We start from the raw sequence: 15,389 nt of genomic DNA, 5'->3' as shown, positions 1-15,389 counted from the left end.
GAAGGATTTCTTAGGTAAGAAAGATACAATCAGACACTGGAATATTTTGTGTGAGAGGTGCAAAATATTCAAGATTGGAACACTGCCATTAATTCAAATTCACAGCCACATGCCAATTTTGTTTCAGACTAAAGGCAGAACCTGAGATAAAACAGGACAAGTTTGTGCTTTATCAATCACCAGAAGCAAAATGTTAATCATTGCTCTTTCTTTTACTACTATTGACAATGTATAACTAGAGTAGACAGAGAGAAATTTCCATGACCTCTCCTTTTTTAGAGGCATGAACAAAAATGATAATTCTCTCACAGGATTTTGAGATTCCTGAATTTATCCAGGAGACTTCTGCCATTTGGGGGAAACAAAGCTTCCAGGGGTGTGTGTCCTTCAGATCAATATTATGCACCTTTCAGTGGTCAAAAGGTAAAAATTAAATGTTTCCACAAAAGATTTAAATCTATTAATATATTCAAAGTAATAAACTAGGAGTTACCCAAACATGCATGCAAATCCATCTGTTTTTGATCTGGCATTTGACTGCATCATTTTTTCCAGCTACTCCAAGTGTATCAGAAAGATCCAGAGCTACTAGGAGCAGGGCCCCCAAAGGCCAGAATGACAGCAAAGAATTTTTTAAAAATGAAACAAGGACAGAAAGGGTGGTAGCAGGAGCCACATGCAAAGATAAATGCACACAGATAAACACAGGGAGCAGCACTGAGCTCCAACACAGCTCTAGGAGAGCGGCTGCTGAGAAGGTACAAACAAGACTTCCCTGGCCACAGAACACAGCCAGTTAGCAATGGTCTCCGGTGATACAATTGCGTCCAAGGGGCCAATTCCATGTCAACCCGGAAGTCTAGAGAGCAGGAGAAATGCTGGGCCAGAGGTAAATCCTTGGGGCTCCTGTGTCAAACACACCATTCAGGCCACCCAGGCGCCTATTTCCTATTAGGCTATGGCATGAATAAAACTTAGAGCTGTCACTTCACTTGCTAAGAAGAAGCAAGGACCACTACAGCAATGAAAACTCACAGGAGCTTCCTGTACAGGGATCCTGGGGCAGAGCTGCAACCCCAGGAAGTTTAAGAAGACTCTCTGCATTTTATATCTCAAGATTAGCATGACAGCAAGGGCCAAGAAACTCAGCTTATTTTTATTAAAACTCCAGTCCAGAAAAACTCATTTACTCTAAATAGACACTGCTGTCTCTTTTATATCCAAGTTGTCTCTCAACAACCAGAATAATATGTAAAAAGCATGTCATTAGGGCCTGAAGAACCATAAAACTGTGAACTATCTAGCAGAGGGGGAAAAATGCCTTCTCTGGGTTTCTGCAGAACTAAAGCAGCTACCACACAGCTGTCTCACTAAAGGTACAGTCTCGATCCCCACCAGGCAAACTGTCTTGCCTGTCTACGTTAAAAATGGCCTAACCACCACTCTGCAGTTTATTTTGAGTGTAGGAAGCATCTTGTTTATGTTTCAGTCTTGCCAGAAATGGTCTGGTAACAACAGTACTCTTGAGTTTATGTCTGTGGTGACCACATATCTTGACTATTGAACACAGGCCATACCGCTTCCCCTTGGAGCCTGACAATTTTCAGGGCAAGAAGTCACTAAGTTTTGGATTCATGGACCACAAAAAGGGGCGGGGGGGACTCCAAGGAGGGTACAGACTCCCAACCACCTGGAATCTTTCTTTTTCACACCTTTCAAGCCACACCTTGGGGGGGCACCCCAGGAAATCTGGACTAAGCAAGGGGACTGAGATGAAATACCCAAATTCTCCTCAAAGACTTGGCACAAACTCTCCATTCCTGTTTATCTTGAGGTCCACTTTCATTTTTTTTGCTAGGTCATTACTTTAAAAAATCCCAGTACCGTTTACACTTAGAGACCCCACTCAATGCATAAATCCATTACTTATGTGTTTTATACACACACACACACACACACACACACACACACAATACAACCAGCAGAAAACCATCTAGAAACATTTCCATGGCCTTTTCTCTCTGGGAACTATTCAAAACCATCACCTCTCAGTGCTTGGATCACAGTCCAACCGCACTCTTGTCCACTGATGACAGATCTAAGTTAGAGACACTGGGGCTACAGCTCCCAGGTCTCACGATGGTACAGGCCCTGGAAACATAGCCACGTTGTAACAAAAGGATGAAGTGAGTCTACAGAGGTTTAGAAGACAGGGGGAAAGTATGAGGACAAAGTCCACCATGTGGACCATGTGGAAGAGGAGTCAGACTTATTCTGCAAAGCTCCTAAGGCACTACTCTGTCCAGCAGATGGAAGGTTTAGGAAAACATACATCAACAAGCACAAAAACCCCAAATCAATGGAATCCAAAAGGGGGCTGCCAAGAGTGATTCTGTTTACTATGAAGAGAAACAAATAAGGCCCACTTTTTAGATGAGAAAAGAGAAATCCTGCTCTGGTGGAAAGTCAGCCTAGATCAGTGGTTCTTAAATAAGCTTTGTTTTAGAATTACATGAAAGCTTAAAGGGAACTAATACTGAGCCCCACCCCAGGACTGACAAGGTAGCACCTTGAGGGTGAAGCCCAGGAAAACTATTATTAAATAGGTTACCAACCTAGCAGACACCAAATTAACCAGGCAATCATTCATCACGATCAAGAACAAAACAAACTGCCATCATGTGCCCTGTGATGTGATGCACTGAAAAGGAAGGACAGAACACCAGTCTTGTGGTGTTACTGCCAAGAATGTACACCCTGAACCCAAGCACAAGGAACTACAGCCAAACGCCAAGTGAGGGACAGTCTACAAAACTACTGGCCTATGCTCTTCAAAAATGTCAATGTCATGAAGGACTAGAAAGGCTGAGGATAACTGTTCCAGATTATGTATGATCCTGGACTGTATCTTGGACCAGAAAAAGAAATCGCTCTAAAGGACATTATTGAGACACTTGGTGAAATCTAAGCATTGATTTCATATTAGATAATGGTATTGTATCAATGCTGAATTTTCTGAATTTGATATTTGTATTCTGGTTATACCAAGTGCTGCTGCTGCTAAATCACTTCAGTCGTGTCCGACTCTGTGCGACCCCATAGACAGCAGCCCACCAGGCTCCCCCATCCCTGGGATTCTCCAGGCAAGAACACTTGTCCTTATTCTTAGAGGAGATATATGCTGAAGAATTTGGGATTAAAGGGTCATGAAATTTATGACTTAATCTCAAATGGAAGCTGGAAGTGAAGTCGCTCAGTCGTGTCCGACTCTTTGTGACCCCACAGATTGTAGCCTACCAGGCTCCTCCATCCATGGGATTTTCCAGGCAAGAATACTGGAGCGGGTTGCCACTTCCTTCTCCAGGAGATCTTCCCAATCCAGGGAATCTCAAATAATTCATCATCAACTACAACAATCACATATATTACATATATATATATATATATATATGTACACACACATACACATGAGAGCACAAGAGTGTGCACACGAGATGAAAGACGGTGTAAGCACGCACAATGCCACAGAGTGTCAACAACTGGTGAATCTAGCAGAAGAGTGTAACGCAGCTCACTGCATTATTCTTGTGACTTTTTGTACACTAGAAATTTTTTCAAAATAAAAAAGTGTTATAAGAGCTTGCTGGTGATTCTGATGCACCCAGACAAACTGATGAACTGCTGGAGACAATTGGTCTAGAGAACGTCCAGATCTCTTCCAGCTCTAAAACTGTGGATTACTTTTAAGTGTCTGGAAAAAAACAGATCTTCCATAAAATTAATTTGACTACTGCTCATCTTATGCTATTTAGACTAAGTCAAAATTGTCTTAAAAGGGAGTAAGTAAACAATTTTAATAGTTTCACCTTCGCTAAGGATGACATACATTTGGACTGGTTTATGTGGACTTGCCAAAACAGGAAAGGCTCTGTAGAGTGAAGAGGAAAATAAAAGCTCATGAAAACTCCCTCTGCTCCCAGGAAGGGCATCTACAACTTCTTGTGTCTACCGGTGCCTGACAGGACTCAGCATACAAATGTACTTTAGCAAAAACAATTCTTAGACACACCAGGTCAATAAAAACCCACTGAGTCAGGAATAAAACCTAGGGAGGTTAGAATCTTATCAGCCCGAGAAGAGTCTGCATTCTAGCACAACCCAAACAGCTTTATCCTTTAATGGAGTTTACATCATTTGGCCTTTGAGGGGTTGGTGGGTGGGGCAGAGGCAAAGGGTAACACAGTTGGCCCTCCCATCCACGAGTTCTTCATCGTAGGAGTCAACCAACCATGGGTCAAAAATATTCAGGGCAGGGAGGGAGTCCAGAAAGTTCCAAAAAGCAAAACTTTAATTTTCCACATAGCAACTAGTCTTTTTTCAGCCACACCCCACAGCACATGGGATCTTTGCTCCCCAACTAGGGACTGTTCCACACCCCTTGCATTGGAAAGGCAGAGTCTTAGCCACTGGATTGCTAGCAAAGTCCCCAGGCGGCAACTACTTATACAGCATTATTATTGTGTTACGTTGTACTGTTAGGTATTATAAGTAATCTAGAGAGGATTTACGGTGTACAGGACAGAAGTAGGTTACATGCAAACACTACACCATTTTATTATAAGAACTTGAGTACAGTATCCTCACGGGTCCTAGAACCAACATCCTCATGAATACTGAGGGAAGACTATTTACAAAGAGAGAAGTTCTTATTCCATTTAGACTAAGTTTCTTTTACGTGTGTAAAATCAAGGGATAGGAAAATCTGCTTTTAAGAACCAAAGTCTTACCCTTTAATCAGAGCTTTATAAGCTAACTAACCAACCACCAAGTGGGAAACAATCACTTCAAGGTGCCTCCCCGCAAAACAAAACCTTGACCGGACCAATGGAGCAATGTTGCATTAAGTGCCCCCCAACTAGTAACAAAGAACAAATTCCAAAATGGCCTTTCAGAAATGCCACATGATGTCTACCTCTTAAAATCAGAATCTCAAATACTACTACTGATCAGATATTTTTACTTCATGTACATGATCTTATTTGAACTCCAATAATACAGCCAATTAGATGGTAAACCCCATTTTACAGAAGAAGAAACTAAAGCTCAGAGAAATAAAGTAACTTGTTCAAGTCAACACCAGTAAGTGGCACCACAGAATTCAAACTTGGATCTGACTTGAAAGACCTTGATCAATGAGGGTTTTCCACTATGCCACACTACTTCCAATAAAAAGAAGACAGAGTACCCTCCCCTCTGGAAGATTAGAAACAGAATTGAAAGAGTGGGCAAGAACAAAAGCTACCATGTTTTACCACCCCAGATCAAGCTGCTTCTCCACCGTTAGGGCCCAAGAGCTGAGGGCAATCTCCCATAGAGCCTGCTGAGGTCCAGCCCATAGGGAGCTCATTTGCTAAATCAGTGTCTCTTAGTGAAAACCATGAAATATCTGTCTTGCATTTGAAAACACACAGAAGGACCTCACGCATCCCTTCCCAGCAGCTGCTGAACTCAGAGCAAGTGAAAGGGAGCTGATATGAACAATGCAGTGACTCAACCAGACTCCAGATTGTTGCCAAAGTGAAAAACCTCATCTGAACAAAAACTTGAGTCAAAAACAGCAGGTGAGAGTGCAGAGGAGAGAGGCTAACATCATCACCCAACCCACAAGCTCTGCCTCCAGAGGCAGTAGAGGCCCGCGGCTGGATGTTCATCACTACACCAGCCCGTTATCTGTCCCAGCCTCAGGGAGGGAGACTCAAGGCCAGTGCCCTGCTTGGCCTTGCAACTTAATTTCCTACTTCTGAGCTGTTCTAAGAGCCAAGAGTGTCCAAGCAGAGAGAGAAGCTATGGCTAGGGAGAAGAGACTTAGGCTTTAAATAAAGATTCAGGCGCAAACTCAAAGAAAGAGAGGGAAACCACACCAGCAGCTTTTACGGGTAAAACAGTCACCCATGCCCCTCGGCCACATCTTCACCACGAGCTACAGAAAACCCAGTTCCATCTCAAAAGAAATATAAAAAGCAAACCTAAAAAAATTAATCTAGAAAGTACAATTAAATCATTTTCTGACATCTTTTAATTGCATTTTTCTTTTTTGAATTCAAATGATTTTAGAAATCATGGTAGTAAATTATGGCTATACATGGTCCCTTCTCTTTCCCCATTTCTGCCACTTTGAAGCTTTTCAGACATTCCAGAAAAAACACCCAACCTTTCCAGAACTGGTATGGGTTTTCAAAACAAACCAAAACCCACTGAAGCTGTGTTTTCCCATTACCAGGCAAGCCAGAAGCAGATGGACAGAAGCAGACAAACGTCAGGATGATGAAGAAGAGTCTGAGCGGACAAGAGTGGAAGCTAGAGAGGACAGAACAGAAAGTGCAGCTTGGAGAAATGATGCAGAGAAATCCTGGCAGCAAAGTACACACCTTGGCATTGATATAAGGGTCAAAGGGGCCGTACTTTTTGAGTTCTTTGATCTCAAGAGCATTCTATAAAAAGGAGAGGAAAAGAAAATGTGATGATAAAATGGATGAAATATATCAATGCAATGCACAGCCCTGAGGGGCCCCAACACTACACCAACTCGGATCTGTCCTCTGGGCGCCTCAAAAGGAAGTTAACGGAAGAAGACAACCTTCAGGTCATCTGTCATCACCCCTCTTGACCAAGCTTCCAACTGGAGCAACATTAATGGTTTTTAATAAACCAGTGAAGTACTTGTAACCACTGCCTAGGTACATTAGTTTCTTCCAGCTCTTGCAGAGGTTGTGCCCAGCCCCTGCCCCACCCACCTGCCTGCCAGATATGCAAAGCACGGGGCCGGGGTGCCACCTATCAACAGACACTCCAGGCGGGAGGTGGCTGTGAGCAGGACAAGCTAGCACACTCCAGAGGCTCAAAAACCCAAGCAGCTGTGCTCCAAGGCAAAAGTGAGCAGAGACAGGATTAGGAATGGTGGCTGAAAATTTCTTCATTTAAGAGGACTTTAGTGTGTGATTTTTCAACTTTGAGGGATATTGGTTAATAGCAAACCTCTTTAAAATATTTCCCCCAGGTAAGAGCAATCACCACCATGTTAGCTAGGAGGAGTAAAACTGCATTTAGGTAAGAGGCAGGCTTAAAGAGATGATTTTCCTTCCTAATGTTATAAAGCAAACATCCTCATCCACAATCTGGAATGTCTGTTGCTCACCTATCCAGAAAATACAGCCTGCAGGGGGAAGGGAAGCTGATGAACAGCTACACACACTCTCTTTCTCCAAATGGAGAGGGCTGGGAGCACCACAGCAGTCTTCTCGAACCTCTCGGTGACTCCAGAGCCCGCTCTGCTCTGAACAGCTCACTGAGAATGCACATGGTCCTGCTGCCGGAGGGACTTCAAGAATGGTTTCCTGGTTTTTTTGAGGAATAAGCCTGATCTAATCCCAGAGGCCACTGAACAACCTCCTCTCATCAACGTCATTAGGAAAAGAATCCTAAATTTATTGAGAACGGGCAGGATCTCTCTCATTCAAGCACCTACTTCAGCTCAGAGCAGAGAGAGAAAGAGGAGAATGGCTCGTCATAGAGAGAGGGCCCATCTCCTCGCAAATCGACACCATCTCAGACCCAAACTGTAGGGAGTTACACTTCATGAAAGGCTGGTCTAGAACTTCATAATTCAAATATAACTTTCCCAAAGGACTACATATAAAGAAGAGGAGGTACAGTCTAAGGGCACCTGAATCCATGGCCAGTGTATGGGGTTTCTGCTCAAAAGCTGCCTTTTTTATTTTTTAAGAATACTCTGCTTTGTCAAAGAATGTGTTTTTTTTGTTGTTTTTTTTTTTACTTAAAAACCCCCATGTATTTGGAAATTAAATGTCCACTTTTAAATGATGGGTTTATCTAAGATGCCATAACAAGGAAAATTAGAAAATATTTTTAACAGAATAAGAATGAAAAGAAAATCTACCAGCATTTGTTGCCGGCAGCCGAAGCTACTTCATGTAACGAAATACACTATGGACTCTTGAATAAGGTATGAAGACAAATAATGGACACTAGCATAAAACTTTGTGAAAATGAACAAAATCTGTACTTTGGTTAATAATACTGCATCACGTGTTAATTTAAGAATGGTCAGTCTTAAGTGAACATTAGAGGACATCACTGAAATGATCTTCATTCCGCTGTGTCACCTCTGGCCTCCACTTAAATGTCTTCGTTTTTCAGCTAACAGCAATGCATGCCTCCACTTCTGAGAGTTCTGATACACACAAAACAACATGGTCTCCACAGTCCTGACACGCGCTGGAGTGTTTTGTTTAGCAGCTCAAGCTGCACTGCCATGTTGATGGCAGGAACCCAGTTTAAAATGAGCCCTGGGCAAGTGTGCAGGATGTGCATTATTTCCAGCCTTGTGCTGTTACAGTACTATTCCAAATCTGCATAGGAAATACACCCTTCATGGTACAAGGTCTCTCTGATTCACTAAAAAGAGTGGCATTGGGAAGAGGGGAATTACTCTTAGGCCAGGGAAGAGCTGGTTCCCTTAGATCTGAGCTGTGGGCCTGAGGTGGCTGCCAAGGTCTGGCTGGAGCTGTGTGGAGAAAGCGTCCCTTCCTTCCAACCTGTTCATTGACTTTGGTGTGTGAGGGCCCTTGATGGATGAGCAATCGCACTATCTGGGCGTCTCCTTTCCAGGCTGCCAAGTGCAGCGGATAACAGCCTTTAGAGTCAGCCACGTTGGTCAGCGCGTCGTTCCTCAGAAGAACCTCGACCACATCCCTAAAAGGCAAAAATCGACTGTGAGTTGCAGAACCCACAAGTCTTTCCTATCAGCAGCTCTGCATGTCTGTGTAGCAGGAAGCCCATTCACAGAGAGGAGCTCACCTGGCTCCCATCTCTACCTGAGCTTATCACCTGATTCTTCCTTTTAATTCCCTGACTACTTGAACAGCTGTTGACAAGCGGCTGAGTCATCTTGAACCACACCCCAACTGTCTCTTCACCTCCTGGTTTAGCTATTTTCTAGATAATCCATTTATTTTCCATTATCTTGAAAAAGTCTGGTTTCCTTGTTTGTGATGTTGAAACAGCATTCAGGGACAGAACTTACATAAAAGTAGTACACAAAACAAATATCATGATTCACCACATTATTCAAAGCATTTGGTGAAGTGGGAGCTGGAAATAAGATGGGCAGAGCGACTCAGAGTGGTTGCAAACGTAAACAGACACTTCTGCAAGCAGAAGACACGCATGGCGTCACTTGGTACATCCAGGAAGGAGGACTTGGCTTCCTTCTTGGTGACACCACTAATTAAGCAGATAAAAATGTATAATTATCCCCATGCACATGAGGTCCAAGAAAATCCCCACTGTAAATAAAAACAGAATATGGAGGTGAACTTGGCTAACAAGCTACAGTCATTTAAGTCCAAGATCCACTTTAACTCTGGCTACCCCACTATTTGGCTTCCCTGGTGGCTCAGACGGTAAAGCGTCTGTCTACAATGCGGGAGACCCGGGTTCGATTCCTGGGTCGGGAAGGTCCCCTTGAGAAGGAAATGGCAATCCACTCCAGCACTCTTGCCTGGAAAATCCCATGGATGGAGGAGCCTGATAGGCTACAGTCCATGGGGTCCCAAAGAGTTGGACACGAGTGAGCGACTTCACTTTCACTTTCACCCCACTATTTAAGGGGGAGGAAGTCTCTACAGATTATCTGTTAGCTTTGTTTAAGATGGTTACAGAAAAGACCGCACTACAGAAAATAATCACATTCAACATATTTTAGGGCCTTCCCTGATAGCTCAGCTGATAAAGAATCCACCTGCAATGCAGGAGACCCCGGTTTGATTCCTGGGTTGGGAAGATCCCCTGGAGAAGGGCATGGCTACCCACTCCAGTATTCTGACCTGGAGAATTTCATATACTGTATAGTCCATGGGGTCGCAAAGAGTTGGTCAGAACTGAGCGACTTTTACTTCACCTTAGAAAAGCATACTGGAGTCATTTTGTTGTTGTCATTGTTTAGTCACTAAGCAATGTCTGACTCTTTTGTGACTCTATGGACTGTAGCCACTGAGGCTTCTCTGTCCAGGGGATTTCCCAGGCAAGAATAGTGGAGTGGGTTGCCATTTCCTCCTCTAGGGGATGTTTCCGATTCCGGGATCGAATCCAAGTCTCCTGCATTGGCAGGAGGAATCTTTACTCCTGAGCCACCAGGGAAGCCCAGTGGACACTTAGGCTGGGCCAAGTACTGCCAAAGTGATAGAGAATACCACAAGGTGGCAAGGCTCGGCTCCCTGCTCAGAAAAGTCTAAACGGTCCCAATAAACTGTTTTTTCTAAAAACTAAACTGCTACAGCTTATCTTCTCTCATATTAGGCCTCAAACTCTCGCCGGCGCCCTCTCTTTTGCTACACTCCGGTTTTCGGTTTCCATCTTCCAGCAAATCTACCCACTGCGCCTGCAGTCCCCCGCGGGGCCTGCCCCTGCCCTGGGCCTGCCCGGTCCCCTTCACTGAAGGGCAGGGCCTGCCTCAGGCCGCCAGAGCACACCTCCAGAAAAGCTTCCACACAAATCCCACATAACAAATCCGAAGAACTTCTCTGTACTTAAGAGAATTAAATAGGCCATATTATTGGTGTATTTTCCCCTCAAGAATGGTTCTTGTTGTGTACAAGGCTACTTTTATGAGGAAAGAGTGTCAAGCAGAAAGATAAACAGAAAGATTCTCCCGACCACTCGATTTCTTTTCAGCTTATAAAGAGGCTGGTCACCTGGTAGATTATCCAGCCGCATTACGATCTAGCATCCCCGAATGTGAGCGTCATATTCAGATCACTGTGTGGCGCTGATCCATTTCAGAGGGGAAAAGAAGCTTTTAACGTTATTTTGGAGCAAGGGTTAGGAAACGAGGTTTAAAGTATACACTAAACAGAGACTCAAGAATTCTGGACAGACTAAATTTAGTTTTCCTCTGTTTTTCAGCATCCCTGCTTAGTACATCTTTAAAGGAAGGAAAAAAAGAAAAAAAGACAACCTGAGGCCTGAGTTTTGAAGAGTGGGGCAGGAACATAGCACATTAATACTTACTTATGGCCATTCAAAGCAGCATGGTGCAGAGGTGTGTACCCAGTGCTGTCAACACAGTTCACATTTGGCCCTCTCCAAATGCTACAAGGAAAAAGAAAGACTGAAGTCACAAACCAAACCTTTGGGAAAAATCCAGCGTGGTGTTTAACCCAACAGGTCACTTCCATATGACTCCTGACACAGGACGGCAGCCATGCCCACAGAAACACACAGCGTATGCCCCGCTGCAGAAACACACGGCGTGTTCCCCACTGCAGGAGCACGCGGCGTGTGCCCCGCTGCAGAAACACACGGCGCGTGCCCCACTGCAGGAGCACGTGTCGCATGCCCCGCTGCAGAAACACACGGCGTGTGCCCCGCTGCAGGAGCACGTGGCATGTGCCCCACTGCAGGAGCACACGGCGCTGAGGGCACACCAGCAGCTTCCTGTAAGGGGTCAAGTGCCAGGACAGCACTGTCATCATTCCAGAGCTTGTTTTCCTGTGTCCTTCTCCTCACTGGTAACTTCTTTATTCACTCAGTCTGGGACTTGTGCCTCTGAAAACTGTCAGGCTTGTAAGAAATGCTCTTTGAAAGGTCATCAAAAATAACACTGAATGAAACCACTTGTCAGTTATAGGTATGGGCACTCACCTCTAAGGCTGGTGACTGAAGGCTGGAGAGACCTCAGCATAGACCAGACAGATTATCAGGATCATTCGACCACAAGGACCAAAATCAAAGAACCCATGTTCATAAAAGCACCCAGATACATGTGTTAAGATGCAACGGACAATTTTGCCTTTCCTTTGTGAATATGTCTTATTGGTAATAAAAAGAATAACAACAGAATCTACAATGAGCACCTTGCTGCTACTGCTAAGTCGCTTCAGTTGTGTCCGACTCTGTGCGACCCCATAGACGGCAGCCCACCAGGCTCCCCCGACCCTGAGATTCTCCAGGCAAGAACACTGGAGTGGGTTGCCAATTCCTTTTCCAATGCATGAAAGTGAAAAGTGAAAGTGACGTCGCTCAGTTGTGTCTGACTCTTGGCGACCCCCATGGACTGCAGCCTACCAGGCTCCTCCGTCCATGGGATTTTCCAGGCAAGAGTACTGGAATGAGCACCTTATTTGAATCAAAAATACCACACTAAGAAGGTTGAAATGTCACCTCATTTAATCCCTGAAGTCTTAATTATGACCCCTGTTTCATACCTTGCTACACTGGCCAGAACTTCTAACATTAAGTAGCAGAGGGCAGCCTTGTTTTGTCCTTGCTTTTGATGAGAACGCCTCTAATGCTGTTGACAGTTGACCTGAGGTAGACACTCCATAACATGTAAAGGAAGTATCTTATTTTTTTTCTTCCTTTTAAAAATGTATTAGAAATACTGTTTAAATGCTTTTACCTCTATGGATAAAATCATAGTTTTTCACAATGAACCAACTAAAATGTTATCAATAGCTTCCTTAATACTGAGTCATTCTTTCATTCCTGAAATAAACCTTATTTGCCACTTATCCATTAGGGTCATGTCAATGAATTTTACTTGAGAGCATTTTACTCAGGATTAGGATTTTCACATCTGCATTCCTAAGTGAGGCTGGTCTAAAGTTTTTGATTTTTGTGCTCTCATTATTGGGTATATCAGTGTTAGATTTAAGTCACAGATCACCTGGGCAGCTATCTACCTATTTCTATATCCAGGAATCACTGACATAGAGCACTAAAATGATAAAGAATCACCAGTAAAACCATCTGGGCACAGAGACTTGACACGCAGATGTTGGAAGCAGCATTATTTATAACAATAAAATATTAGAAACAGTCCAAAAGTCCATCAATAGAGAAATAATAATTAAGGTGTAGACTTATAGAATTAAGTACCATTTATACTGCTATCTAGTAAGAACAGAGAATACAATATAATGCTAAGGAGAAAAGAAGAAACAACACTGTAAATACTATAGAGGAAAAATATATATGAGAGATTTATCAGGATAGTGGATTGGGTACACAAGCTCACTCCATCTCCTATCTAAAGTTGTGTGAAGTGAAACAATTTCTACCCTATTCCACAGATAACTGATAGATTCAACCCAAGGGGGAAAAAAAAAATGTTATCAAGCAACTGGCAACACTGAGGGATTCCTAAAAGGCAGAAATCAGAAAGCCTAGATCTACAGAAACGCAATGTAGAAGAATGCAAACTAAAATAATCACATACTTCTTTTTGCCTATCAGCCTGACAAAAATAATGACATTATAAAACGCTTGTGAAGATCAGGGAAACAAAGTCTTAAATTCAACTGGTATGAGTTTAAACTGGTGAATTCCTCCAGGAATACAATTTGGCAGCATCCACCAAAACCAAAAATAGGCATTCACTCTGGGCCCGCATCTCCACTTCCAGGCAGCTATCCAACAGAAACACTCGTACACGTGCACAGACACACATCCTTGTACAGGATGCTTCACTGCAGAGTAAGAACTACACACTTAATGACCACCTATGGATGGGCAGTTAAACACCAGGTACACCCACAAAATAAATTATTACTTAACAGTTAACAACAACAAAGGAAAGACAAGAAAACAAGTTGGACTATGTGTCCTGACAAGGAAAGATTTTGTAAGATGCACTGTGTTACTGTGAAGTGGAAAAAAAAGTCACTGTATAATATATAAAAGAGGAGGCCTCATTTTACACAGACACAGACACACACGCACACACACCCACGGATGGCAATGCAGAGAGTGCTCACCAAGTCACTGTATAATATATAAAAGACGAGGCCTCATTTTACACAGACACAGACACACACGCACACACACCCATGGATGGCAATGCAGAGAGTGCTCGCCAAGTCATTGCATAATATATAAAAGACAAGGCCTCATTTTACACAGACACAGACACACACCCACCCACCCACCCACGGATGGCCATGCAGAGAGTGCTCACCAAATCATTGTATAATATATAAAAGACAAGGCCTCATTTTACACAGACAGAGAGACACACACACACACACCCACAGACGGCAATGCAGAGAGCGCTCATCAAGTCATTGTATAATATATAAAAGACGAGGCCTCATTTTACACAGACAGAGAGAGAGACACACACACACACACCCACAGATGGCAATGCAGAGAGTGCTCACCAAGTCACTGTATAATATATAAAAGACGAGGCCTCATTTTACACAGACAGAGAGAGACACGCACACACACCCCCCCACGGATGGCAATGCAGAGAGCACTCGCCAAGTCATTGTATAATATATAAAAGACGAGGCCTCGTTTTACACAGACAGAGAGAGAGACACGCACACACCCCCCCCCACGGATGGCAATGCAGAGAGCGCTCGCCGAGCACGGCCGTCTGCCTCTGGGAGAGGAGGCAGGGTGGGGAGGCACTGTAGCGTGTGAGGAGGACTTCCAGGTTCTTCCCTACATTCTGCCACACTATTCAGAACACAGTGATGAGAAGGCATTCACGTAGTGGTGTTTTTATAATATTTTTAAATGATGGGAAGGAAGCCACGTACAGAGAAAAGAAGAGCAGAAAATCAAAATAGTAACAATAAATGGTTGTATATGTAAATGAGTCACTTTTATAAGTATATAGGTATTTGGCTTAAAAGCTCAAGATAAATTTTAAGTGAAAAGAGAGGACATGTGTACTCTGATAGCTAAGTTATTTGTTCATTGTCAGTTAAGGAAACTCGTGACAAGGTCAGGAACTTGAGGGACTTCCTGGGGTCCTCATCCTCCATTAAGCTTGGATTCCTGTAGCATCTTTCAAACAGAGCTAAAAGCAATTATCTATGTCACATTTACAACTCATTTCCTAAACCAAAAATTATAAACCGATGCCTGACAATGAATAGAATGTTGGAAAGTGAAACAGATCTAGAAAATTTAGGAGGTAGACTTTTCATATTTAGAGTCAATTTGCCCCACAAAACAAAACATCATCATTTTTCTATTACAAAATAGGTGACACTGAAATCCAGAAACAAATTATTTGCCCCAAATTATAAGCCAAATCAGTGGCTGATCCAAAACTCTCCTTTAAGGCATTCTTGGTCTTTGGCCAACAGGGACTTGTGATCTAAGCGGACGGCAAGATGAAGTGAAGATGTAGTCACACAACGCTGCACACAATAGCAAGGCGACTGGAATAAATAAGAGGAGCTGGGAAAGAGGAAATCCTCACACAGGTTAGAGCAGCTGGGACATCAGATCTGTTGGCTCCTAGTATCAGATTAGCAAGCTGCTACCTTTTCAACTTTCTCAATTCAGGTCCCAAA

At 43.4% G+C, this 15,389-nt stretch overlaps 1 protein-coding gene across 9 annotated transcripts in view; it reads right to left on the bottom strand.

Moving 5' to 3' along the window:
• ANKS1A (ankyrin repeat and sterile alpha motif domain containing 1A) overlaps window positions 1-15,389 on the bottom strand; it is a 168,953-nt gene that overhangs the window by 88,213 nt on the left and 65,351 nt on the right. For 5 of the 9 annotated variants that reach the window (XM_005223297.5, XM_005223298.4, XM_005223300.5 and 2 more), the window contains exons 2-4: window positions 11,089-11,169; window positions 8,616-8,772; window positions 6,429-6,491 (exon numbers count right to left, since the gene is read on the bottom strand). In XM_005223297.5, coding sequence (XP_005223354.1) covers window positions 6,429-6,491; window positions 8,616-8,772; window positions 11,089-11,169 — 301 coding nt within the window. Of the gene's footprint in view, window positions 1-6,428; window positions 6,492-8,615; window positions 8,773-11,088; window positions 11,172-15,389 lie in introns of those variants that run through there. The other 4 variants (XM_005223299.4, XM_002697185.7, XM_024983955.2 and 1 more) reach the window with 2 other exon arrangements.

The sequence above is a fragment of the Bos taurus genome, chromosome 23, assembly GCF_002263795.3.
Source record: "Bos taurus isolate L1 Dominette 01449 registration number 42190680 breed Hereford chromosome 23, ARS-UCD2.0, whole genome shotgun sequence".
Taxonomy (NCBI): Eukaryota; Metazoa; Chordata; class Mammalia; order Artiodactyla; family Bovidae; genus Bos; species Bos taurus.
The sequence above is the reverse complement of the archived record's forward strand: the minus strand, read 5'-3'. Positions and strand labels throughout refer to the sequence as shown.